This window comes from Thamnophis sirtalis, unplaced genomic scaffold (genome assembly GCF_051295495.1).
Source record: "Thamnophis sirtalis isolate CommonGarterSnake01/CBP01778 unplaced genomic scaffold, rThaSir2_p1.2 scaffold_3, whole genome shotgun sequence".
NCBI classification, from domain to species: domain Eukaryota; kingdom Metazoa; phylum Chordata; class Lepidosauria; order Squamata; family Natricidae; genus Thamnophis; species Thamnophis sirtalis.
Genome location: NW_028261383.1, coordinates 126,044,225 through 126,068,360, shown reverse-complemented (window position 1 = coordinate 126,068,360; position 24,136 = coordinate 126,044,225). Strand labels below are relative to the sequence as shown.

The 24,136-nt window shown below is 42.6% G+C and overlaps 2 protein-coding genes, 1 long non-coding RNA gene and 1 other non-coding gene across 5 annotated transcripts in view; 2 read left to right on the top strand and 2 right to left on the bottom strand.

Annotated features, from left to right (window-relative positions):
- The window catches only part of CDR2L (cerebellar degeneration related protein 2 like), a 35,126-nt gene extending 31,911 nt beyond the window's left edge, over positions 1 to 3,215 (top strand). The window contains exon 5 of the mRNA XM_014057378.2: positions 184 to 3,215. Within this exon, the coding sequence (XP_013912853.1) occupies positions 184 to 1,069 (886 nt within the window). The 3' untranslated portion in view covers positions 1,070 to 3,215. The remainder of the gene's footprint in view (positions 1 to 183) is intronic.
- The window catches only part of LOC106541840 (uncharacterized), a 31,939-nt gene extending 17,788 nt beyond the window's left edge, over positions 1 to 14,151 (bottom strand). For both annotated transcript variants that reach the window (XR_015696009.1, XR_015696008.1), the window contains exons 1-2: positions 14,060 to 14,151; positions 4,725 to 4,883 (exon numbers count right to left, since the gene is read on the bottom strand). This is a non-coding gene — a long non-coding RNA (uncharacterized LOC106541840). The remainder of the gene's footprint in view (positions 1 to 4,724; positions 4,884 to 14,059) is intronic.
- A 7-nt stretch (positions 14,152 to 14,158) lies between these two features.
- MRPL58 (mitochondrial ribosomal protein L58) lies at positions 14,159 to 19,280 on the top strand. The gene is made up of 6 exons (XM_014057379.2): positions 14,159 to 14,362; positions 14,698 to 14,734; positions 16,694 to 16,753; positions 17,008 to 17,090; positions 17,964 to 18,133; positions 19,074 to 19,280. The coding sequence occupies exons 1-6, from the start codon at positions 14,174 to 14,176 to the stop codon at positions 19,156 to 19,158; spliced, it is 624 nt and encodes a 207-aa protein (XP_013912854.1). The 5' UTR covers positions 14,159 to 14,173; the 3' UTR covers positions 19,159 to 19,280.
- Positions 19,281 to 23,785: 4,505 nt separating this feature from the next.
- On the bottom strand, positions 23,786 to 23,858 carry TRNAR-CCU (transfer RNA arginine (anticodon CCU)). The gene has a single exon. It is a non-coding gene; the product is annotated as a tRNA-Arg (tRNA).
- Between the last annotated feature and the right edge of the window lie 278 nt (positions 23,859 to 24,136).

Here is a 24,136-nt window from a genome sequence, read left to right as displayed (position 1 = left end):
AGGCTGAAAATCAGCTGGGCGCCAGAGCTGATAGCTCGTGTCAGCAAATATGGCTCTGTCAGCCACCTGAGGCACGCATGCCATAGGTTCGCCATCATGGCACTAGGCACTTCACTAGAATGATAATGCTGTCTACCCATGGATCCTGTTAATTTGCCAACCATATTGTCTTTTTAATATTAGATATGAGGATGCGTTCCAGATCCACAGCTCTTCCATGGAGTTCAACCAAATGCCCTTGGAACGAGAGAATGAGCGACTGCAAGCGATGGTAAATTCTCTCCGGTCCCAAGTTATCCAGGAGAAGCAGAGAAAAGAAAGGGTGGAGAGAGAGTATACATCAGTCATCCAGGAGTACTCAGAGCTTGAGCAACGAGTTTGTGAAATGGAAAGCTGCAAATTGCGCATTAAAGAATTGGAAACTGAATTATTGGAACTCCAGCAGATGAAGCAAGTCAAGAAATATCTCCTCAGCAGAGAGGACAACCTATCAGAAACACTTCTGGAGCCATTAAACAATGCTCCTGAATCTGACTACATAGACCTTTCGGAGGAAGATGGGAGGAAAAATCATGAATCCTCCATGGCAGCTTCTCCAAACCATCCTGTCCGGAAAAGCTGTAGCGACACAGCCCTTAATGCCATTGTAACCAAGGATGCTGTGAGCCGCCATGAAGGCAATTATACACTCCATGCCAACAATGTACGGAAAAGGGGAATGTCAATCCTGAGGGAAGTGGATGAGCAATACCATGCCCTGCTGGAAAAGTATGAGGAGCTTCTCAGCAAGTGCCGTCAACATAAGGACAGCGTACGTCATGCTGGTGTCCAAACCTCGCGCCCCATCTCCCGTGACAGCTCCTTTAGAGACTTCCGGGGGGAGAATTATGAGCTGGAAGAGCTCAAAACAATGGAGAAGAGCCTTAGCAAACATGTGGAAGCGGTAGACAAACGACTAGAGCAGAGTCAGCCAGAATATAAAGCTCTGTTTAAGGAAATCTTCTCTCGAATCCAGAAGACAAAAGCAGATATCAATGCCACCAAGGTGAAAAAGAAGACTAGCAAGTGAATCTTCCCTCTTCACCTGCACCTTCAGCCCCCGATTCTTTTTAGCCCAGGAAAAATTGCCTGGCTTTCTGCCTTTGTGCTCTGGAAGCTTCTTATATTGATAGCTTGCACAGAAAAGGAGCCTGTTGGGAGTGCCTGAAAATCAGCAAGAATCCAAGTCACATTCTACTCCAAGCTGTCTGGCTCCCTGAATCTGCTGCAAAATCTATATGTTGTAGTTGTAGTTGGTATCAAAGATTTTATGAGGATTTCTTCACATCCTGCAGCAGCCAGAACGCCTAAATAGGAAATTGGGCCAACTAACCACAGCTTCACATCTGTTGCCACAGCCGCTGTTCACTTTTCTGCATGGAACATAGGATCAAGATCAGATTCCTTATAATGACTCGGAGTATCCAAAACATAATTTTAAAAAATTAAGTTTCCAAAAGCAACTCCTGAAATTCAACCCTTCCCCCATACTATATTTCCATTTTGTTTCTTTCCATGAAGAACCCATGGAATCAGATCCATCATCAGTGAGACTTTTCAATGGACAGCTCCCTATTCTGAAAGGGAATATGTTCTTCCTGTTTAAGCCATTATTTTATTGGTCAACTTTTTCAATATTTACAATGCAAGTTCATTGCAACTGGAAAAACTTGAAAAGAAATGTCAGATTGATTAATGTCTTCATCAGGCATACCTAATTGTTCTGATCATCTAATGTGTAGAGCAAACTAAACATAGGATGTCCAGTATATTTCCTCCAGTATTTATTTCAGTAAGTTGTCATCACTCATTCTGGGATTTCCAGAAGCCAAATAAATAAGTGCTATTACTGACTTGGGGAGAGAGCTCCATCTTTAGTTAGGTGTTGGTTTTTCAAGCCTTGTTGCTCAAATGATTACCCTTATTATCTTCTGTGACCTGATCCTAAAATATAATTTGCATGCCTTGCAAAACGTGAATAGGGGTGATTTATACATTGCATATTTATACACAAAGCTTTCTCTCTTCAGTCTCAGGAATCATCACTCTCCATTTCATTGAAATTAAATATTGGGCTACTTTAGATACACCATAATAAATAATAGGAATTACTGCACATACGCTTACCAGTATTACATTTCAATAATGTTTAGGGTACACATACATAAGATTATTGGCTTAGCAAGCAGTACTATACTTGAAGAAATGTTGGATCAATTTGGATATATCTGAATAAATCCAAAGTCTGTTGTTTCTTTGGAATTATAATAACATAAAATGATATTTGAATGTGCTATATTACGTTCAGCATATTACCTTCTTGTTCTTTCATCTTTAAACACTATTGTGTGATTTTTCTTACAAAGATCCTTAGACAATTATTCTTTAATGGTCAAGGTTGTCAAGTTTCACCAAGGAGATGGAGGCTCACAGATTTTTCTAATAATTTGGGCCTCTTGTTATATGTCTGCATTTCATCAAGCTAGATCTGTCCAGTTTTTATATCCCATTTCATGAACACGGTAAATAGAAGTTTAAGAAGGTAGTTGTGTGGGAAGTCAACTGTGAAGTCAAAGAGAGTGAGCATATTCTTTCTTGTGTGACCGGATTGTCATTTCATTTGCTATATTCTTGCCATGAAAAACTTTTGAGTCCTTGTGCTTAACCAAGTGAAGTCACTTTTGAAATACATGGAAGTAGTTTTGAGTTAGTCTATCCAGGAGCTATTCTTTTGAATTGGTTCTTTGACTAAATGCTCAAACCTCTTCTGTACCCTGGATGTGGTCCAAACGAGCCATACCCATGATTGTGGCTACCACTTTGGTAACCATATACAAACCTTCATGCCTTACAATAAAAAAATGAGTAATCTGTAAAAATAACAAAAGAAGTTGGTTCTCTCAAAATATTTACTTTGATCTGTAGCCATCAAAGCTGTGGCATTTTAATTTTCCTTTACTACCTTTTTACTAAGGGATTTCTGACTTTATATTTGTCCTAAAAAGTAATCTGTTTGTTGCATCAGTATTTTGGGTGGGAAAGGGCCATTGCAATCTTGGTTTTGAAAACTGTTAATGTGCAAACCAGCGTCTTGTTTGTGTAGCATACTTAAAATTAATATATTTAAAAATGCTTTATTCTGTTCTTAAATAAAAAAGAAATACCAGTACTATGAATGTTGAATTTTCCTGTACATTATGTATATTTGTTAACATTTCAGAAATAGGCTTGAACTTTTTACCTTCATTTAGACCATGAAAATGTTTTAGGCATAAAATAAAGTGGAAGGGGAACACACCAGAAAACAGTACTGTTGCTATTTTCATAATAGATATTTCCTCCAGCTACAGAACAAAAGAAAGTGTCATCTTACATTTCTGAATGCTCCAGTGGTTTGTATTATGTATTTTTAATCTCTTTGCAAATATCAGTTCTGAACAAAGAAACACCTGCAGTTTACTGTCAGATCAGCAAAATATTGATAACTTATCTTTGACCAAAAGGAATACTGGCATTAAGTGAAACTACTGTGTATTTTATACACAGGAAGGCTTACATATAAAAAGTTATAAATCCCTTCAACTAGTTCAGAACTGACTTAAAAAATAATGTTCTTTGTGTATTTTAGAAGCTTTTTATCTACTCTATATTCTTTAAAGTCCCCTTTCACTATATTTTTTATCTTTCGATTTTATATTTCAAATATATTTATTTCTGATTTTTATATTTTTGTTGTCTTACTCCCTGTTGTCACCCTGTAGAGTTGCATGCTTTCTGCAGAGTTCAATCTGTCTTTTTTAGTTTGTTTTCTATTTTTTGTTGTGAATTTCAGACTTTTTCTTCATCTTTTGTACTTGGTTGGGGTTTTTTGGCTGGGTGTCTTAGTTCTTCTCTCTTGAATCTTTGCTCCCTCGTAGGGAAATGGCTAGTAGAACGTTTACCTCACACCAGCTTTGAGGGAAGGGAAAAGACATATCTCTTCCCACAGTTTTTTTAGCTACTCCTTTCTCGGCTGCCTCTTCTAATCGGGTCCGTCTGTCTTTTAGTTTGCCTCTTTATTTGACTCACACGCTTTGACTGTGCTTGTGCAACCTTTTCTTCCCAAGGCCTGTGAACCTCTTGTGTCCAGCAACTGCTGTTTGATTGACAATCAGGTTATCTTGACAACTAGGGAGAGCCAAGAAGGTGTGAGGAAGGAGCATAGATACTTTTGTCTGTTCAGGCAGTCTGTCCTTCCACATATATATCCATGACTTTTTACATTGGAATCCGCAAGATGTCCAGTTTAACAATCCAATTCTAATTTAATATTTTATTTTATTTGGATTTGTCAAGGCCACCCAACTCCAGCATGATTTTGGGTGGCATATAAGAAGTCCAGTACAGGTAACTAAACCCAAAAGAATTGGGACTAGCTACTCGGCCATTAAGTAAAACAGTCAATAAACAAAACCATGACGGCTTATGATCTTACTTCAGCTTTCCTTTGTTAACAAAGTTCATAAATGTGAAGATTATTCACAAAATCGCTTTTTCATCACATTGTAACTACAAATGGTCACTAAATGAGGCAATCAACCTATCCATGCATTATGAATAACTGAATACCACATGACTACCTGGATTAAAACAGTATTCCCAATATTTAAGGGGGGGGAATGCAGTGGGCACCACAGCCAGCCTACCTTCATGCCTGGGATGTCTTAAAAGAGGCTTCCAGAAATCAAGGAGACTGGGATGTTGTTCCTGAGGGCAGGGCTATGACAGAAAGGACACTTCTTCAGTCCCATAAAATGGAAACACTTCATTGATGGGACCTGTAGTGCATCCACCTTGACCAGACACTGGATAGGCAGAAACAGACAAGTGATATGTCAAGTAACCAGATCCTATCTACACCATGAAAGACTTTTAAGCATTTGATCACAAAGTGATTAGAGCGGCACAGTGGGTAGAGTGCAGGCTACTTCTGCTGGCTGTCTACAATTTGGCAGTTCGAATCCCACCAGGCTCAAAGTTGACTCAGCCTTCCGAAATGGGTAAAATGAGAACCCAATTGTTGGGGGCAATAGGCTGACTCTGTAAACTGTTTAGAGAGGGTTGTAAAGCACTGAAGCGGTCTAAGTGCTATTGCTATCACTCCAAACTACTTGCTATTACACCCAGTCAATAATAGAAATTACAAATAACAGATTTGAGGAAAATACAGGTAGTCCTCCACATACAATAGTTGTTCAAAGTTACAATGGCAGTGAAAAAAAAATTTCACACTGCCCTTGCAGCATCCCCATGGTCATGTGATTGACAACTGGTTTCATATTTATGACGGTTGCAGTGTCCTAGGGTCATGCAATCCCCTTTTGCAACTTTCTGCCACCAAAGTCAATGGGGAAGCCAGATTCATTTAACAACCATGTTACTGACTTGACAACAGCAGTGATTCACAGCAATCGAGGCAAGAAAAGTTGTGAAATGGGGGCAAAACTCAATAAATGTCTTGCTTAGCAACAAAAATTTTGGGCTCAATTGTGGTGATAAGTCAAAGACTACCTGTACGTGGAGGAGCTAAATTCTCGTAGGGCAATCTGCTAAGAGCAGCAAAAAATTTTTTAAAAATTCAGCACTTTCAATTTGGTTGGGAACTGGAAAGATTGAATAGGTTAACTTCAAAATACGCCTCAAAAGTTTTGCAATATGTCACCTTTTCACAATGTTGCTGCCAAAATCCTCACCACACAGGTTCTGTACACTCTGCCTAAGTAACCATTATTTTTGTCCTCTTAAGAGCAGAATAATTCCTGCCTCATCCTACTATCTTCAAAAATCTGTTAACTTACTTTGTTCTAGGAGCCAAAGGCCACCATTGTCAATAGTATAGTTACTAGAACCATATACTGCTAAATTAAAATTACAAGTTCAACAGAATGGGAAGGGAGGAAGATGCTATAGCACTCATTAGAAACCTTTTCCCTCTTTGCCCTATTTAAAGCTTCAGTGTCCTATATATCCCTGATCAATAAAGTATATGGTGCAGTGAAAACATAAGCTGCATTAGGTACTAGATAAGGAAGCTAAGTTGTATCACAGGCATATTCTGCATAATATTCCTATAAAGTAGGACTGGACAAACCATATTTGGAAAAATATGTCATAGATCATTAAGCTTTTTGGTTGAATGTAGTATTACGTTAAATATGTTAAAATATGCATGTCTCACATGATGTTTGCACTCTAGAAATCTCCTTTCAAAAAGGAATATATAAAAGAATGAATAATGTTCAGTGTTTTAATGTACCTAGGAATAAACTGTTGAATTCAATGAGACCTAATTCTAAATTTCTAGCATATCTTCATTTATTTAGAACATCTTCTGAAATTGTACTGTTAATACACAATTGCCTAATCTGTCTGGCTTCTACCTTAAAGTGTTCAGTCTTATGATGCTGATTTCAAATCACTCTTTCATTAATTCATTGGAATTTATTTCCTTTTACTGAAAAACACTGGTATAACATTATGTCCATGAGTGGGCAAAATGGTAAGTTTGGCATTAGTACCTTTCACCTCTTTCTTTGATGTCTTCCAGGATCCCTGCTCACCTCATTTCTTTTAAAGATTCTTTTAGCAAAAAAGAAAAGGGGGGGAGGGGGGAATCAACCAAACTCACTACGACAGTGTTTTTAATTAATAGGCAAGTTTCCAGTGTCTGCCTTTTTGTGAATGCCTCCACAATATGCTCTCAAACTTCCAGAATTTCCAGCCCTGGATACATGAAAATGTAATTTAACAGCAACCAAAATCATTCATATAGCACTGGTACATTACTTCAAAAATATTTTAATTGATCAATAAAATGCATATGGCCATACAACTTATAATGGTGACTTTCAGTGGTATGAAAAGTTAAAGCTAACAATTGAATTAATCCAAACTATAATGTTCACAAAAATACCAGCTTAAAAGAAAAAACATTAACCGAGAGGGCTCTCCTAAATTCCTGGCGCAGATTGACTTACAAAATGTTAACTGAGCATGGTCCATCTGGATTTCCAGGATGATACTGTCCACAAGGCAAGGTACTGCCACAGAGAAGGCATAACTTTTGGGTTCAACTATATTAGATTGCCCAATGGAAAGGAACCAGAGCATATCCTCCCTCCTAGGTCTGGTGTGGTGAGCAGAGATCATGGGAAACAGGGAGTCCTGCAAAAAGCCTAGTTCTATGCCATATAGGACTTTATAGGTGATAAGCAGCACCTTGGATTGCACCTAGAAAATAATTGGAAGCTAATGCTGTTGTGTTCTCTCGACGCAGCCGACAGGCGGGGCCGGAGCAGCCGATACCTGATTGGCTGGGGCGTGCCTGCCAACTAGCGGGAGAATCACCGGCCGCCCATGGGCAGCCAACTGACAGCTCGGGTATATAAAGAGCTGTCAGTTGGGCTGGCGCTGTCCGCATTCTGAAATCCTACTGTTGTTAACTGTTCGAATAAAAGCCGTTCCGTTTACCTCACGCCTCACGCCTTGATATTTAATACTGGCGACGAGGATGTCGGACACGGACCCCGTCGTCGTCCCGGCTCTGGCTCCTTCCTCCGTTTTTTGCTGCTTTTCGACCAGAGGCCGAATCATGGGATGCATTCCTGGAGAGGTTTGAGGTTTTCCTCATGGCGCACGACCTCTCAGAGCTCCCTGAGGAGAGGCGACGGGGCACATTTCTCCACTATTGCGGGCCCGAAATGTTCGCCACAGCCCGGGCTCTAGCTGCACCGGCACCAGTACATTCCTTGCCTCTCGATGTCTTGATGGAGTGGCTCAAGCTTCACTACAATCCTTCTCCCTCCAAGTACACCCGCCGGCAATATTTCTGGCGGTGTATCCAATGGCAGGGCCAGTCAATTGCCCAATACGTCGCCGAATTGCGATCAGCCGCAATTAACTGTAAATTCCCCGATTTAGAGGACGCCCTCCTCGAACAGTTTATATATGGGCTCCTCGACATAAATCTTCACAGAAAAATCCTGGAAAGGTCAGTGCTGTCCATGAAGATAGCTGTCGACGCTGCCCAGGCTTATGAAATGGCCGGGCAGTCAACCCCCGACGTCCGCCGTTTGCCGACGTCCGCCGTTTGCCGACGTCCGCTCTGCAGGCGTTGCCCAACTCGGCCGTTCACAGCCAAATGTTGGCACTTGACCCTTGTGCCGATGCCATCTCTTCAGTCGATCGCATGAGGGCCCAGCCTCCGCGCGATGGAGGTGGTTGCCTGAGCTGTGGCGGCCGCCACTCCAGGGCTTTCTGCCGTTTCCGTATGGCCGTCGGGTCATATTTCCAACGTCTGCCATTCAGCCGCTGGAGATGCTCGGAACCCGAGACCTCCTCCTTCGCCGGCCCAGCCTCCTGTCAGTCGCCATCAACCGCCTGGATCATCTTCAAGCCACATGAGCTGCTACGGTGTGTCTGCTCCGGAGCCACCCCTGCCCGATTGGCAAGCCGATTCAGCTGCCTCGTCATCCTATGGCGGCCAGGGTAAGATGCACCTTCGCATCTTACTCGCAGGCCGCCCCTGCAAGATGGAGCTCGACACGGGCTCCGCCCGAACCATCATGTCCTGGTACACCTTGAGGTCACTTATACCGACCCTCAAGCTTACCCAACTGGGTCCCGCTGACTGCTTCCTCCATGACTATCAAGGGAATGCCATCCCCATCCTGGGTTGCAGGCAATTCCCTGTCTCCTTCCAAAAATTCCGGGGCCCTTTGCCCCTTGTAGTCGTTAAGCCACCCTTAGCATCTTTCCTAGGGATGGACTGGTTCAGGGCTTTGGGGCTAGGCATTTCTGGTATAAATTCCCTTCAGTTAGCCTCCTCCCTGGATTCCCTGTTGTCGGAGTTCGATGACGTATTCTCCGACACCCTGGGGTGCTACATCGGCACCCCATTGCCCTCAATTTGGATCCCTTGGTGGCGCCCATCCGCCTGAAGGCCCGACGGGTCCCTTTCGCTCTTCGGGCTCGCGTGGACGCCGAGCTCGACAATGCCCATCGACCATGCCCCCTGGGAAACCCCCATTGTCTTGCCACTCAAATCCAATGGCTCCCTGAGGGTCTGCGCTGATCACAAGGCGACCCTGAACAAGGCCTTGCAAGCCCACCCGTATCCCGTGCCGGTTGTGCAGCATGTTCTGCACTCCTTGGGCCAGGGCCAGATCTTTGCCAAGCTGGACCTGGCCCAAGCATACCAGCAGCTGCCAGTAGATGAGGCCTTTGCCACCGCACAGACCATTGTGACTCACCGCGGCGCTTTCAAATGCCGCCGCCTACAGTTCGGGGTCAGTGTGGCCCCAGGGATATTTCAAGGCCTTATGGAGCGGGTACTCCATGGCATTCCGGGGGTCGTCCCTTACTTTGACGGTGTCCTGATTGCCGCCAAGGACCAATCAGGACTCGTCCAAACGCTAAGGGACGTCCTCTCCAGGTTCCGAGCTGCCGGCCTGCACTTAAAGCGCTCTAAGTGCAAGCTCAGCATGCCTTCCGTGGAGTTTCTGGGGTTCCTGGTGGATTCCCGTGGAATCTATCCCACCCCCTCCAAAGTGGAGGCCATTGCCTCCGCCCCCACAGCCACCACCAAGGCCGAGCTCCAGGCTTTCCTGGGGCTCCTCAACTTTTACTCCTCCTTTATCCTGCATAAAGCCTCGGTCACAGAACCTCTGCATCGCCTTCTTGACGCCTCTACCCCCTGGGTTTGGACAGACCGCGAAGCGCATGCGCTCGCGGCTGTCAAAACTCTATTAACCGCCACCCCTGTGCTCGTCCAGTACGACAAGCACCCACCACTCATACTGGCGTGCGACACCTCCCCCTACGGGGTGGGGACTGTCCTCAGCCACGCCTACCCGATGGTTCTGAGGCACCCATCGCGTTCTACTCCCGCACCTTGTCCAAACCTGAGCGTAATTACAGCCAGTTGGACAAGGAGGCTTCGCGGCCGTTGTGGGAGTAAAACGGTTCCATCATTATCTTTACGGCCGGCACTTCACCTTAGTGACCGACCACAAACCCCTCCTAGGCATCATCGCCGGGGACCGTCCCACCCCTACCATCTTGTCACCGCGAATGGGCCGTTGGTCGGAGTTCCTCTCCACCTATTCATACTCCCTCATCTACCGGCTGGGCAAACAGCTGGGGCATGCCAATGCCCTCAGCCGCTGCCCCCTACCATTGCCTGTCACGGACCCTGCACCCTCGGTATCGGTCTACACCTTGACCGACGACATCACCTGCCCCCTGTCTGCCACCGATGTCTCTCAGGCCTCACGTTCTGACCCCCTCCTCCAGAGAGTTCTGGATGCTGTCAGGCGGGGCTGGACGGAGGAAACTTGCTCCGGCGACTTCCATCCGTTCTACCGCCACTGATACGAACTTTCTGCATCACAGGACTCCCTGCTGTGGGGTTCCAGGGTTGTTATACTGGCTGCCCTCCACATGCAGGTGCTCACCAATCTCCATGAAGGACACCCAGGCATAGTGGGGATGAAGGCCCTCGGCCGCAGCTATGCTTGGTGGCCCTCCATGGACACCGATATTGCGGCCTGGGTTCAGCGGTGCCCTCCCTGCCAGGCTGTCAGGCCGGCTCCCCCTTCTGTGCCTGCCCGCTCCTGGGAGATTCCCCCCTCCCCATGGAGCCGCCTCCATATCGACTTCTTTGGGCCCCTGGAGGGCCGCTCCTTCTTCTTAGTCGTAGATGCCCTTTCCAAATGGGTCGAGATCTTCCCTATGACCTATACCACGGCAGGCGCCACCATCCAAATTCTCCACTCCCTATTCACGACACACGGAATTCCGGACGTCATCGTTTCCGACAACGGGCCCCAATTCCAATCCTACTCCTTCCTCTCTTTCCTAGCTTCCCTAGGGATCAGGCATACCCCCACGGCACCCTACCACCCTGCTGCCAATGGCTTGGCTGAACGAGCGGTGCGCTCTGCTAAGGAAGGCCTTTCTAGATTAAACCACTTTCCCTGGCCACACCGCCTCCGCACCTATCTGCTAGCCCAGCACTCCACCCCCTGTCAATCCACTGGGAAAAGCCCAGCGGAGGTCCTTATGGGCCGTCGTTTACGGACCACACTGGACAGAATGCACCCCTCCTTTTCTCCCATGTCTCCAACCATATCCGATCCCCCTAGGGGATTTCTGGTGGGGGAGGGGGTGTTTGCACAGAACTTCGCGGGGGACCCGAAATGGCTGCCCGGGGTGATAACCAAGCTAACAGGGCCCTGCTCTTACAGGGTCCTGCTGGCCGACGGAAGAATATGGAGGCGCCATGTGAACCAGCTTCGGTGCCAGGCACCGGCGGGTCCGCAACCTTCAACAGCTGTGCCCGATCAACAGCAGCAGCCGGGGTCTGCATACCCAAGGGCTGCTAGTCCTATCCAGCCACCGCCTGCCGGGGGCCAATCGTCTCCAGCCGCAACCACAATACCGTGAATGACACAGCTGGGGCCTGCATGCCCATCAGCCGCCTTTCCTGCCCAGCCACGTCCAATCACGGCTTCGCCACCTCAAGCCGCCGTCCCCGCAGAGCGTCTCCGCCCACCATACAGGCCTACCTTTGTTCCACCCATCAGACTCCGGGCCCGGGCCTGCCCATCGGCCACGTCACGAAAGCAGGACACCTCCTCCTTCTTCGGAGGACACTCCCAGACTGAGAAGATCGCAGCACGTGCGCAGAAAACCTGTGTACTTACAGGAGTACGCATGCGCTATCTGGGGGGAAGGGGTGTTGTGTTGTTTCGACGCAGCCGACAGGCGGGGCCGGAGCAGCCGAAACCTGATTGGCTGGGGCGCGCCTGCCGGCTGGCAGTAACACCACCAACCACCCATGGGCCAGCCAACTGACAGCTCGGGTATATAAAGAGCTGTCAGTTGGGCTGGCGCTGTCCGCGTTCTGAAATCCTACTGTTGTTAACTGTTCGAATAAAAGCCGTTCCGTTTACCTCATGCCTTGATATTTTTTTTTTTTTAATAAAGATTTTATTGGTAAAAAGAAAATACAACATCCATAACTTGTAACAAACAATACAACTACATTTCGAGCTATTCCCATACTATCAAATCATTATAAACATCAAAGGTTAGGTATCTTTCCCTCCCTCTTTTCTTCCCTCCCCCCCTTACTTCCTTCTCCCCTGCCTTCCCTCCTTTCTTTTCTCCTTTCCTCCTTTCCTTCCCCATCCTTTCTCTCCCTCGGTCCCCCCCTCCTTCTCACATACCTTTCCTCCTTCCCTGCCTCTTTCCCTCCTCCTTCCTTTTAATCTCCCTCCTTTCCTCCCTCCTTCCCTCCTTCCTTTCAACTCTCCTTCTCTCTTTCTTTCCCTCCCTCTTTCCCTCTTTACTACCCTCTTCTCTTCCCTCCCTCCTTCCTTCCCCAGTTTTTCCTCTTTCTCCTCTCCTTCTTTCTTCCCACCTTCTTTCCCTTGATATTTCCCACGCCTTGATATTTAATACATGCATTTTACAGAGCAGTGAGATTTTATGAATGTCCAAAACTGCTCACATGACTTCATTCTGAAGCATCTACAGCTTCCAGGTCTTCAAGCTGCAATCCCATATAGGGGGCATAGCAATAATCTTAAACGGGAGGTTACCAGGGCATGATTCTTACGTAATTCCACTTTAGGAACACCAATATCTTGGTTAAACATCAATGAAGAGCTACAAGAAACCCTTAGCTCTTTTGCTGCCATATAATAGTTCCCAGAATTTTTGTAGCCAACATATGTATGCTTGATTGTCATGACATGTAAAGGGCGCAAGAGAACTTTGAAGCCTTTTTTCCAAACTACTACAGACATACATATTATTAAAAATAAGATACAGCTAGTCATCGACTTACAACAGTTCACTTGGTGCCTGTTCAAAGTTACAACAACATTGAATAGTGACATGACCATTTTTCACACTTATGACCATTGTAGCATCCTCATGATCATGTGATTTACACTTGGATGCTTGATAACTGACTCACATTTATAATGGTTGCAATGTCCCAGAGTCATGTAATCCACTTTTGCGACAATCAGGGGAAACCAGATTCACTTAACAACCATGTTATTAATTCAAAAACTGTAGTGATCACTTAACAAATGTGGCAAGAAAAGTCATAAAATGGGGCAAAACTCACTTAACAACATAAATTTTGGGCTCAATTGTGGTCACAAGTTGAGGGACCATCTGTGTTCTATCTTAATTAGTTTAGTAAGGGGTCCATGAATAACATAAGTTCCTCATAATAGAAGTTCCAAGCAATCCTAGTTACTGATGTTCTAGCGGCTTGCAAAAAAACCAGCCATATAGTTCATCAAAGGACTGACTTAAATTTTAAAAGTTTGATTTTAATTTTGTTACTGAATACCTAAAAATCAGAATAATAATATTTTTTCTTATGTACAAGAATGTATCTATTCTGAATTTGCAATTAAGTATCTATAAAAAATTCATGTACAAATGAAAATTATTTTTAAAAAGGAAATTTAAAATAATTCTTAAAAAAATAAAATAAATTTTCTTTTCAAAATGTTTCATTTTTCCATAATAAAAATATTTGATATGAAAGTTCTTGTAAACAAGTGCTATTGTTTTTCAGCCAACTCTGTCAAACACAAATATAATAAATTAAAACTCTACGCTGGCTCGTAATTAATGTATTATTATTTTTTTGCTTGTGTATTTAGTGGGACTCACTCCCTTGTAAATCTTTTTGTAACCTTAATCCCGTGGCATTTGAAATCCGATCTATATTCAGCCTCTTATGTTAATGTAATTTGCAGCTCAGTCCTCTGCTGTTTTGCTAAGAATTATGCTTACACGGAAACATTATTAGGAACTAATACTTTTAAAGCACAGAAATGCAGTCCCCCTCGTAAGCATTTCTACTGAACAAGCATTTTACGGTTCTGAGGGAAAACAGTGCAATTTTAAATATACCTAAGCAAATAAATAATACTTATACATAGAAGCAAACCTCGTTGATCCCCTCCATAACATCTCCACCCCGGAACAATATTTTCACGGAACGCCGGTGATAGGAAGGCGACTCCAGTCGGCTTCGTTATAGAAGCGATCGCCACACCTCAAGATGGCGGCACACTCGCTGTGCTGCTTTCGACGAATGCCGGTTCAGTGGCTTCTCTTCTGGGAGACAGCTAGGAAAATTCCGCTTCGAGGTTTAGCTTCTGGTCACTCGGCCTTCGGTTCTCAATTCCGAAGTGCATACAGTTTGGACCAACTCTATCAACCGCAGGAAAAAGAAGCCGACACTGCGAAGGTTGGGATTCGGAGGTCCAAAGGGAAATGCTTATTTAACAGTCCATCATATTTGAAAGCACCAGATTGGTAGCAGTTAACTTGGAATATAATCTGATGATGTATGCATTGCTCTGAAATTTGGTGAGAGGAGCAAATATAGTAAATAAAAAGTAGGAGAAATAAAATAATACAGGTGACTTAGAACTGGTGCTTGTATATATTCCAAAAAGGGTCTGAATGTGGTCTTATGTATTGCTTTTTTATTACTTTTCTTTTAATAGGATAAATTTATTACAAAATATTTGCAACAGTAATAATTTGGCATGCTCAACTATATGCATTTCTGTGTTACAGGATTTGGCAAGCAAGACAATTCCAGAGATTCCTGTGGGTGAGTCCCGAACATAAGTAAAATGCCATGACTTTCCTAAATTTCCTTAATATCTTTTATCTCTTTTATCTGCTTTATAAATGAGTGTAAATTTGGTCCCAAATAAATGCCATTCAACTTAATGGAATTTATTTTTGATTAGGTGTACATTGGCTATATACTGAAAATCAGAATATTTTAAGAAAGGATGGATTATTGCACAGAAGGGTCAATGGACATGTGCGAGTAGATGGCAATATAAATTTTTAAAATAAATATGCATAAAGATGAAACAACTTGACTCTACCCACAATGAAAAAATGGATGGTGATGATAAAGATGAAGATGATGACAACAATGATGATGATGTTGGAATTTGCTGAGATGGCTAAATTGACTTTTTTTATTAGAGAAAAAACATCTATGTTTATTGCTGACTGCTGACTTTTTCAGAGTATAAGACGCACCAAGATTTTGAAGAGGCAAATTTTAAAAAAAAGTTTTTACACTCTGCAGACCTCATGAAAACAGCCCGTTTTTTTAAAAGGGCATGAATAGCCTTTAGGAGGCTTGTAGAGTGCTCCGGGGGGGGGGGGGGTTGAGCAAAAATCGCCCCATTTTTCACTCTCTTCTCCCCTCTCCAGCCCTCAGGAGCATTCTGAAAGAGGCTATGCATGGCCATTTTGGTGAAGGGGCATGGGTTTGGGAGAAAAAAATGCTGTATTCAGTGTATAAGATGCACCTAGATTTTCAGTCTCTTTTTTGAGGGAAAAAGGTGTGTCTTATACTCTGAAAAATATGGTACTTACTTTTACAGTTGAACTCTTCTCCCCCCCCCATTTCTTTTATTTAATCTACATTCATTTCTGTTAGTTTTTAATCTTTCAACAATTCTTAATAAAATTACTGATTATTGAAAAAACAGCATTAAAAAAAACCTTTAATTGTGAAAATATTCCTAAAATGGCTATATGGGCAATATTGTATTTTATTTTCTATTCTTAATAAGAGTTTTCTAGATGCCAGTGCAGGTACTCCTCAACTTAACAACAGTTCACTTAATGACCGCTGAAAGTTACAAGTGACTTATGACCATTTTAAAGAGCCACGGTGGCTCAGTGGATAGAATGCAGTATTGCAGGCTTGACTTACTTGACTTAAGTCTTTAGCGTCGGTACGGCATCGCCAATCCCTTCGCTGTAGAGTCGCATGCATCCCGAATCAACGGGATCCATGATTCTAGGCTGAGTACTACTTGAGCTCGCCGGGCCCAAGAGTCGACAGAGCCCCTTCTGTTGGAAAACGGTGGGCACCTCGAGAAGGCAGGGGTTGTCTTGGTAATGAGAGGCTATATTTTGCGGGTCAATTATCCTTGCCCACCGTATTGCAGGCTACGTCTGCTGATCACTGGCTGCCAGCAGTTTAGGTCTCACTGGCTCAAGGTTGACTCAGCCTTCTATCCTTCAGAGGTCCGTAAATGAAAACTGATTGTTGGGGTCAATATGCTGACTCTGCAAACTGCTTAGAGAGGGCTGTAAAAGCACTGTGAAACAGTATATAAGTCTTATTGCTATTTTTCACACTTATGACCGCTACAGCATCCCCATGGTCATGTGATTTACATTCAGATGCCTGACAACTGACTCACAGTTGCAGTGTCCTGGGGTCATGTTTATCTCCATTTTATCACCTTTTGCCACCTTCTAACAAGCAAAGTCAATGGGGAAACCAGATTCACTTAACAACTGTTACTAATTTAACTGCAGTGGTTCACTTAACAAACAAGAAAAATTGTAAAATAGGGCAAAACTCAGTTAACAACTTTCTCATTTAGTGACATAAATTTTGGCCTCAATTATGGTCATAAGTTGAAGACTACCTGTATTTGTTAACTCATTCTACTTCTCTTTTAAATATACTTAGAATATAAATGAATATCTTTTCAATCCTTTTTCATGCTTTCATTTTTTGGATTTCCAGATCGTTTGTCTGTATCCTATTCACGGAGCAGTGGCCCAGGAGGTCAGAATGTGAATAAAGGTAAAAACAAAACAAAGACTGAGTACATATACATGTATTTCTTGAGAACAAATCCCATTGACATTAATGAGACTTCCTACAATAAAATTAAGGTACAGATTTTGGAGTTGAGCAGCGTAGAAATTTGACAAATATGATCAAGTATTCATGAGCAGCAAACTTATCAATAAATTGGGAGGAAAAAGTAGGCCCTTCTAAGCTGCATAACTCTTTATCCTGCAGAGTTGTTATTTATTGCTTCTTTTCACACCCAGTGAATTCAAAAGCAGAAGTCCGGTTCCATTTGGCATCAGCAGACTGGATCTCTGAAGAAGTGCGACAAAAAATGGCAATGCTGGTAATTCTCAAAATTTATTTTCCCCTTTTGAGATAGATTGTTAAGTAGCATACACTTAGTTTACCAATTTCCTGCAAAAATTCCTGCACAAAAATTCCTACATAAAAAATATAGATCATCCAGAGGGACCCTTTTAGGTTGTGTAGCAAAATTAAAATCCATAAACATATAACATCAGAAGATGGATCTTAAAAATTGCTTTATCTCATTATGAGATTGAAATTCTTTTTTTTATAAGCACTCTGACATTGTAAATAAAAGCCTGGTAAAAGACATGATGTTAGGGACCATTGAAAATAGGAGGCATTTTCTAGATGATAATTCTGTCAATTAAATTCTTTATATGATTGTTTATTTCTCTCCTTAGTTCAAAAACTCAGGATTATATAAGAATATGTGGTTATATGCAAGATTGTATTACTTCTTTATTTCCTTTTATCTCAAAGAATGACTGGCCGGCTACAATTTAGCAGACAAGTCCCAGTGTCAAAGAACTGCTTTAAATGGTTTCAGGTAGAAATTGGGGGCACAATATTTCTATATAAGAAGGTCTAACCCCAAGTTTTCAAACAAAATAAAGTATTTGTTGTTAGACGAAAATATAATTTGTCTACAAATATAGGGAGTGATTTAACCCTTTAACCCTTAATTTTGGCTTAGAGGAATCATAAAATCATCATTATTGTGAATCATTATGTAATTTTAACCACTACAGTTAACGTGTGACTTTAAAAATCATATTTTGATAGAAGAAACATGTTTTATTTTCCAGAGAATAAAAAGTTATATAAATATGCTCCCTCTTTAAGGGAGATGGGAGTTTAGAACTATGAAAAATAAATACAATAAATAATAAAATGTTTTATTTCCCAGCAAAAACTTAAGATCAATAAATTGGGAGAGCTAATAATAACTTCTGAAGTGAGTCGCTATCAGATGAGGAATTTGGCAGACTGTCTACAAAAGATCAGGAACATGATTGCAGAATCCACTGTGAGTCCTCATGTTATATCTGAAGAAACTGCTGAGATGATCAGAAACAGGTAAATCTGAGACAAAAATAACAGGACTGAATTAGAATTCCTTTGGACATAAGAATATGATGCATATACACCAGAATTCTCAGTTGATGCTCCCTTAGGTCAAGATGGAGCCATTTGTAATTAAAACAAGAACTTCTTCTCTCTCATTATTCAGCATACTTACCACATTAGGCAGTTTAAGAAAACACTTGCTTAACACTTGCATTATTCTTAATGTCCCTACTCACTGAGTATCTACAGTTTAATACATCATAATAAATAAGACAGTCTAGTTCTTTATTTTTCTTAATTTCACTTAGGGAAGCAAAGACAACATTTGTTAATTTCGGATGGCACATCATGGATCAACATGAACATTCTACATTTAAAATGCTGAATAATCTAGATGGACGTTGAACCTTTACTAATGAATGGGGAAGTAATTCACTAACTTTGCTCACTTCAGATTCAACAGCTCCCTCTAAACCAACACATTTTCTTTCTTGAAGTTTAACTTGTAAATTGTTATGTTGTTGTGATATGTGTTATATTTGTAACTTCCAAGGGAGAGGCAGATTTTCCCTTATCACATGCCTCTAAAGTTCCTGCTTCTTGAAAGAATGTAGATTTACAGATTTTAGTTTTCTTTTATGACTCTTGTATATTTTTGTAATTGACCAGAATAGGCTGTGTGATTTCTATGTCTTATGCCCCACAGTTAACAAGGGGGGGCATCCCCTACCCAAGTAAAGAGTTACAACAAAAATTGCTACAAAGTACTGTCCTAGAGGTTTCTGGGAAATGAAGGATAGAAACTCTTCACAATCCATCCTATGGAATCAGCTCTGTCCATTACAATGTTATTTTATGAACATTTGGTCTAGATTCTAGAAGAAGGGTAAAAATCCAGAATTACTTTAGAACCACTTAAATGTCATTTTCTATATCTGTTTGGCTTTAGGGTGGAGAAGAGGAACAGAGAACGCCTCCGACAAAAAAAAGCACGATCTTCTTTGAAGCAAAGTAGACAAGTGGACTATGACTGAACATCTTTTGGAGACATAAATAATGCAAAGACATATTTCTTGGACTCTTACTATTTCCTAGATGGAAATGAGAAACTTATTGTGTTCTTTACATTAAAATAAAAAAACCTATATCATCAAAATTTGCCCTTGAAACAGGAACGGATGTTTAATTACATTTATACTGTTGGTAATGGTGGCTGAATATATAGGTAGTCCTTGACTTACAACCACAATTGAGCCCAAAATTTCTGTTGCCAAGCAAGAGACAGTTATTTAGTGAGTTTTTCCTCATTTTATAATCTTTCTTGCCACAGTTATTAAATGAATCACTGCACTTGTTAAGTTAGGAACACAGTTGTTAAGTGAATCTGACTTCAACTTTGACTTAGTTGTCAGAAGGTAAAAGGTGATTACACGACCCTGAGACACTGCAACTTGTGAGTCAATTGCCAAGTACCTGAATTTTGATCATCTGACCATGGGGATGCTGCAATGATTGTGTGAAAAACGGTCATAAGACAATAAGTCATTAAATGAACTGTTATAAGTTAACTATCTGTATAGCTAATTGCAATATTAAAGTATACTCTTGTACAAGAAATGCTTCAAAATGTTTAGCTAGTAACTGCAGAAATCCCAGGAACTCTAAACCAGTGGTCCCCAACCTTTTTATCGCCGTGGACCAGTCAGCCTTTGATAATTTTACCGTGGCCCGCTGAGCGCGTCAATGACCAGCGCTAGTAGCGTAGCCTTCAGCGTTCAGTATGGCTAGCGTAGATAGCGTAGCACAAACTGCGCCTACGCAAGGCTACGCTACTAGCGCTGTCTACGCTAGCCCTACGTAGCTGCGCAGGCGCTCTTAGGTTTTTTTCAGGAATCGGCCAGCGCTGAAGCGCTGAAAAGGAATGAGAAGGGCGGCGCTGGACACGGGGGCGGTGGGCCGCTGGTGACGTCAGAGTGCCACCAGCGGTCCAGTAACACCCCTTGTGCCAGTTAGCCCTAATTTGCTTACAGAAAGAAACTATGGCCCCCGGCCGCTGCAGCGATCATGGCCCCCGGCCGCTGCAGCGATCATGGCCCCCGGCCGCTGCGCGGCCCGGTGCCAGGTACTCCACGGCCCGGCACCGGTCCGCGGACCGGGGGTTGGGGATCACTGCTCTAAACTCACCAGAGACAGCTGTCTTGTTGTCTCTTCATGTGCAGCAGTTGTCTGTAGCATTTGTGGGCGATCTCAAGTCTTCTCCTTGTCTGGGAAGAGAGGAAAAGGAAGGAAGGAAGTTCAGAAAACCAATACCTGCTACCTTATACACTTGTTCTGTTATGCCTATTTATATACTGCTAAAACTCTCTTGTTCGTCTGTTTTTAACCTTCAATTGGTGAAATGGCAATCATTTTTGAATCAACGCACTTCAAATGGGCTAACGTTAAAAAGTGTTAAAAATCTAGCATAACCTCTACGGCCGTGATGGAAAACCTATGGCACATGTGCCACAGGTGGCACACAAAGCCCTCTCTGCAGGCATGCAAACCTTTGTCCCAGCTCAGCTCCACTGCGCATGCGCGCACACCTTCTGCTGGCCAACTGATTTTTGGGTCTCTGTCACACATGCATGGGGGGTAGAGGGGGCCACATGAGCAGGGATGGAGGGAGCACAGGGGAGGTGGAGCGTGCCCCCCCATGGTTGTTTTTGCTCCCAGGAAGCTGCAGGGAGGCCTATGCCAAAAATGGGGGTGGGGGTCATGTGCGCATGCATTGGGGAGCAGGGGGGCATGTGTGCATTGCATTATGGCTGCAGCCAGGCACTGTTGTACACGCACATACGCACTTTTGGAAAACAACAAAAAAGTTAGCCATCACTGCTCTATGAGATTCAAATTTGGTAAAGTTGTGTCTGCTTCAGCATTGCTCCATTGCCATGGTCAGCTGTAGTCACATGGCCATCATTTTCAATGCTGCCTGCCAGGTTCCCACAAGGAAAGTCAATGGGGAAGCAGGCAAGGAAGGTCACAAATCGTTTGTGTAAATCACTCCTGCTGGGGTTTTTTTGTTTTTTTGTTTTTCTCTTGAGAAGTGCTGTTACAGATTATGAGTTCCCAGAAAGATTTTGTACTTCATAGCACTCCCTGCTTCCCGTCGCTCCATAGCGGCTCATGCCAGCCCATCCATATTAAGTAGTCCCTGCCCAGGGGCCTCTGGTGCCCTCCTTGTGTTCAGTAGTGTGCGTGTGTGTGTGTGTGTGTTTTGCATGTTCATTCTGTTTCTCTGTTAGGTAAGGAAATACTGCTGAAACAAGGACCCAATGAGGCACGGGTTGTTTGGTTTCTACTGGTATTTCTTTTTATTCACTTTGATAAATCAAAAAATTTAGTTTTTGCTAAAAGACCAAGCCAATACTCCTGGAAAATAGAAGGACATAGTTTGGAACAGGTTAGAACATTAAGATACCTTGGGCTGGTTTTCCACTCGCAAGGGACATGGAAGGCACACCTGGATTACACATTGCAAGTAGCCAATAAGTCCTCAAATGCAATTAAACATTTCTTTTATACAGGTGGGGGTCAGATTGTACCTGCTGCCTTAAAACTCTTTGAGGCCAAAACATTGGCACAAATTCTATATGGGGCACAAACAGGAATCCTTGCAAAGAAAGACTTACTAGAAACCATACAAACCAAATTCCTGCGAGCCATCTTAGCTGCACCCAATGGAACTCCAAATGCCCAGTTAAGAATTGAGGCAGGCATGCCTCAAATTCAGGTAAGAGCCTGGAAGATGATGATCATTCATTGGCTTAAAATGCATTTCTTCCCAGAGGGACTGTCCCCACTAGTGTTGACTGACAATTTCCCCTCCCCCTGGAAACAGGCAATTGATCACAAGCTGGGCTCTCACCCTTATTCTTAATGTCCCTAGGCTTTGATCAAGCAAAGCAAATAGTAATTAATAGAATGAAGGACATGGAGTTCCAAGAAGAACTAAATAGGTTGCCTCTCCACAGTAGGGACAGAATCAAACAGGGTGTGTGGGAATCGGCAAGATATCTAAATGACGTGATCTTCTCAAAACAAAGAATAGCTTTCTTCAGAGCCAGATTCAACATTCTCCCTTCAGCACTCCTCCAGGGCAGGTATAAGAGAACACCTATTGCAGAACGGGTTTGTATATGTGGTAAAGGAGAAGTGGAAGATAATTCACATGTTCTATTACACTGCGAGCTATACTGAGCTTGTATGTCTGCATATATTCTCCCCTTATTAGAGAGATTGCCAGGGTGGGCAGACAATTTTAATCTAGGCTTTCTCCTTCAGGACACTAACCCAGTTACCATGTATGCAGTGGCAAAGTTCTGTGCGGCTGCAATGTCCATAAGAAAAAAATTGGCTACAGAAGTATAGTTGTCATCTGGCACCAATTATCTGGACACATCTCTAACAATCTTTGGACCATTGTACTCCTATGCTTAACAGCATTGCACCCAGGTAAACCAGGGAGTGACCCGAACAATCTGAGAATATGTATGTTATTTTCCACTTTTAACGTTAATACTTTTTAATTATATCTTAATGTCAGTACTTTTTAACATATTGTAAAAACTAATCTGTATTGCTGGTCTTTGGCCGTAATAAAGATTTACTTACTTACTTACTTTTTATTCATTAAAATCAATATTACAACTGGACTTGGCAAAGGTTACATTTTTCCTTTCCACAAATGCCTCATAGTAAGATGAGGATAAATGGGGCAGATCCTTAATACTTAATGTTTATACGCAAATGCTGACAAAATACTTTTTTATAAATTTTATTTTGAAATCATTTTGAGAGGGCCAGAACGGTGAACAAAATACAAGTGTAAAATGCAATAAAGAGGAGTAAATTTGAATCTCCAGAATCTGCAAACAGAACATTGTAGTATTGACGTATTTCCACAGCAATCGCAGCAAAACATAAGTAAAAATAGCAGCACCCTCAACAAAAGCTGTCATTTAAAAGTGGGCAAAACAGATGAGTTTTAAAGCTTTTATAAATGCTGCAAGTGAGATGTACTTGCAAGGGGTATTTACTAAATACGTCTATTTCTATTGTTTGAGAGAAAAATTCATCCAGTGATGAAAGTGCGTCTAAGCATCTATTCTTTGAACTTACACAATTCGGGAAGGGAGTGGCGTGTATATTTTTCAGCCCAGTCATTCTGGGCTAATACTAACATTTTTAGCCTCTTGCTTAGCCCCGGCTTTGCAGTAATTCCCACTTGCCACTAGGTGGGGATAAAGAACTTCATTTTTTTCGGCTGAAAATGATTCTAGATCCAATGAGCCCAGTATTTTATAAAAGCTTAGTCAGTTCTATTTCGAAACTGATACGTTCAACCATCTGGAGCAAGTAACTAAATAGTGACAGGGTCAGATTAAAAGCCTGCGGTATGACAACGATATTAGGCACGTTTTTCGAGTATGCCTCCTGCCCCCTCCACCCAAGTGTAGCGTCGAAGAAAAGCCTCACACGATAGGTCGCTGTCATGCTGAGGTAAAGAAATCAGCAGAAATATTCGTAACAATAGAAGGAAAACTGAGCAATTTAAATATTCACAAAAGCAAGAGAAGACAACAATTTAAAAAACCACACCCCAAAAAGCAAATTTTCCACCCCAGATGGGACTCGAACCCACAATCCCTGGCTTAGGAGGCCAGTGCCTTATCCATTAGGCCACTGGGGCTGCGCTAGAAAAAGCTGCTTACGTTTGTACTTAACTCTGTAATATTCAACTTTTCACTCCGGTCTTTTCTGTTCTATCCGCACAAAGTAATAATTGGAAACCAAGGTGAATTTACTTCCATTATACTATTATCTGAGTGGTGTTCTTTTTGGCATTTAGGTGTTGCCTGTATAATCTATTATAATTCTCATTCTCCCCCCCCCCCCTTTAGTTTAATGGTCTCCAAGTACGTGGGATTTCAAGAATGCCTGTCCTTCAGGCTGAATGGCCAAACTCTT

Coding starts and splice junctions, on each gene's coding strand:
- MRPL58 (XM_014057379.2), top strand. CDS start 14,174: ATGGCGGCACACTCGCTGTGCTGCTTTCGACGAATGCCGGTTCAGTGG. Junction 16,754..17,007: donor AGGTCAGAATGTGAATAAAG/GTAAAAACAAAA, acceptor TTTCACACCCAG/TGAATTCAAAAGCAGAAGTC. Junction 18,134..19,073: donor GCTGAGATGATCAGAAACAG/GTAAATCTGAGA, acceptor GTTTGGCTTTAG/GGTGGAGAAGAGGAACAGAG.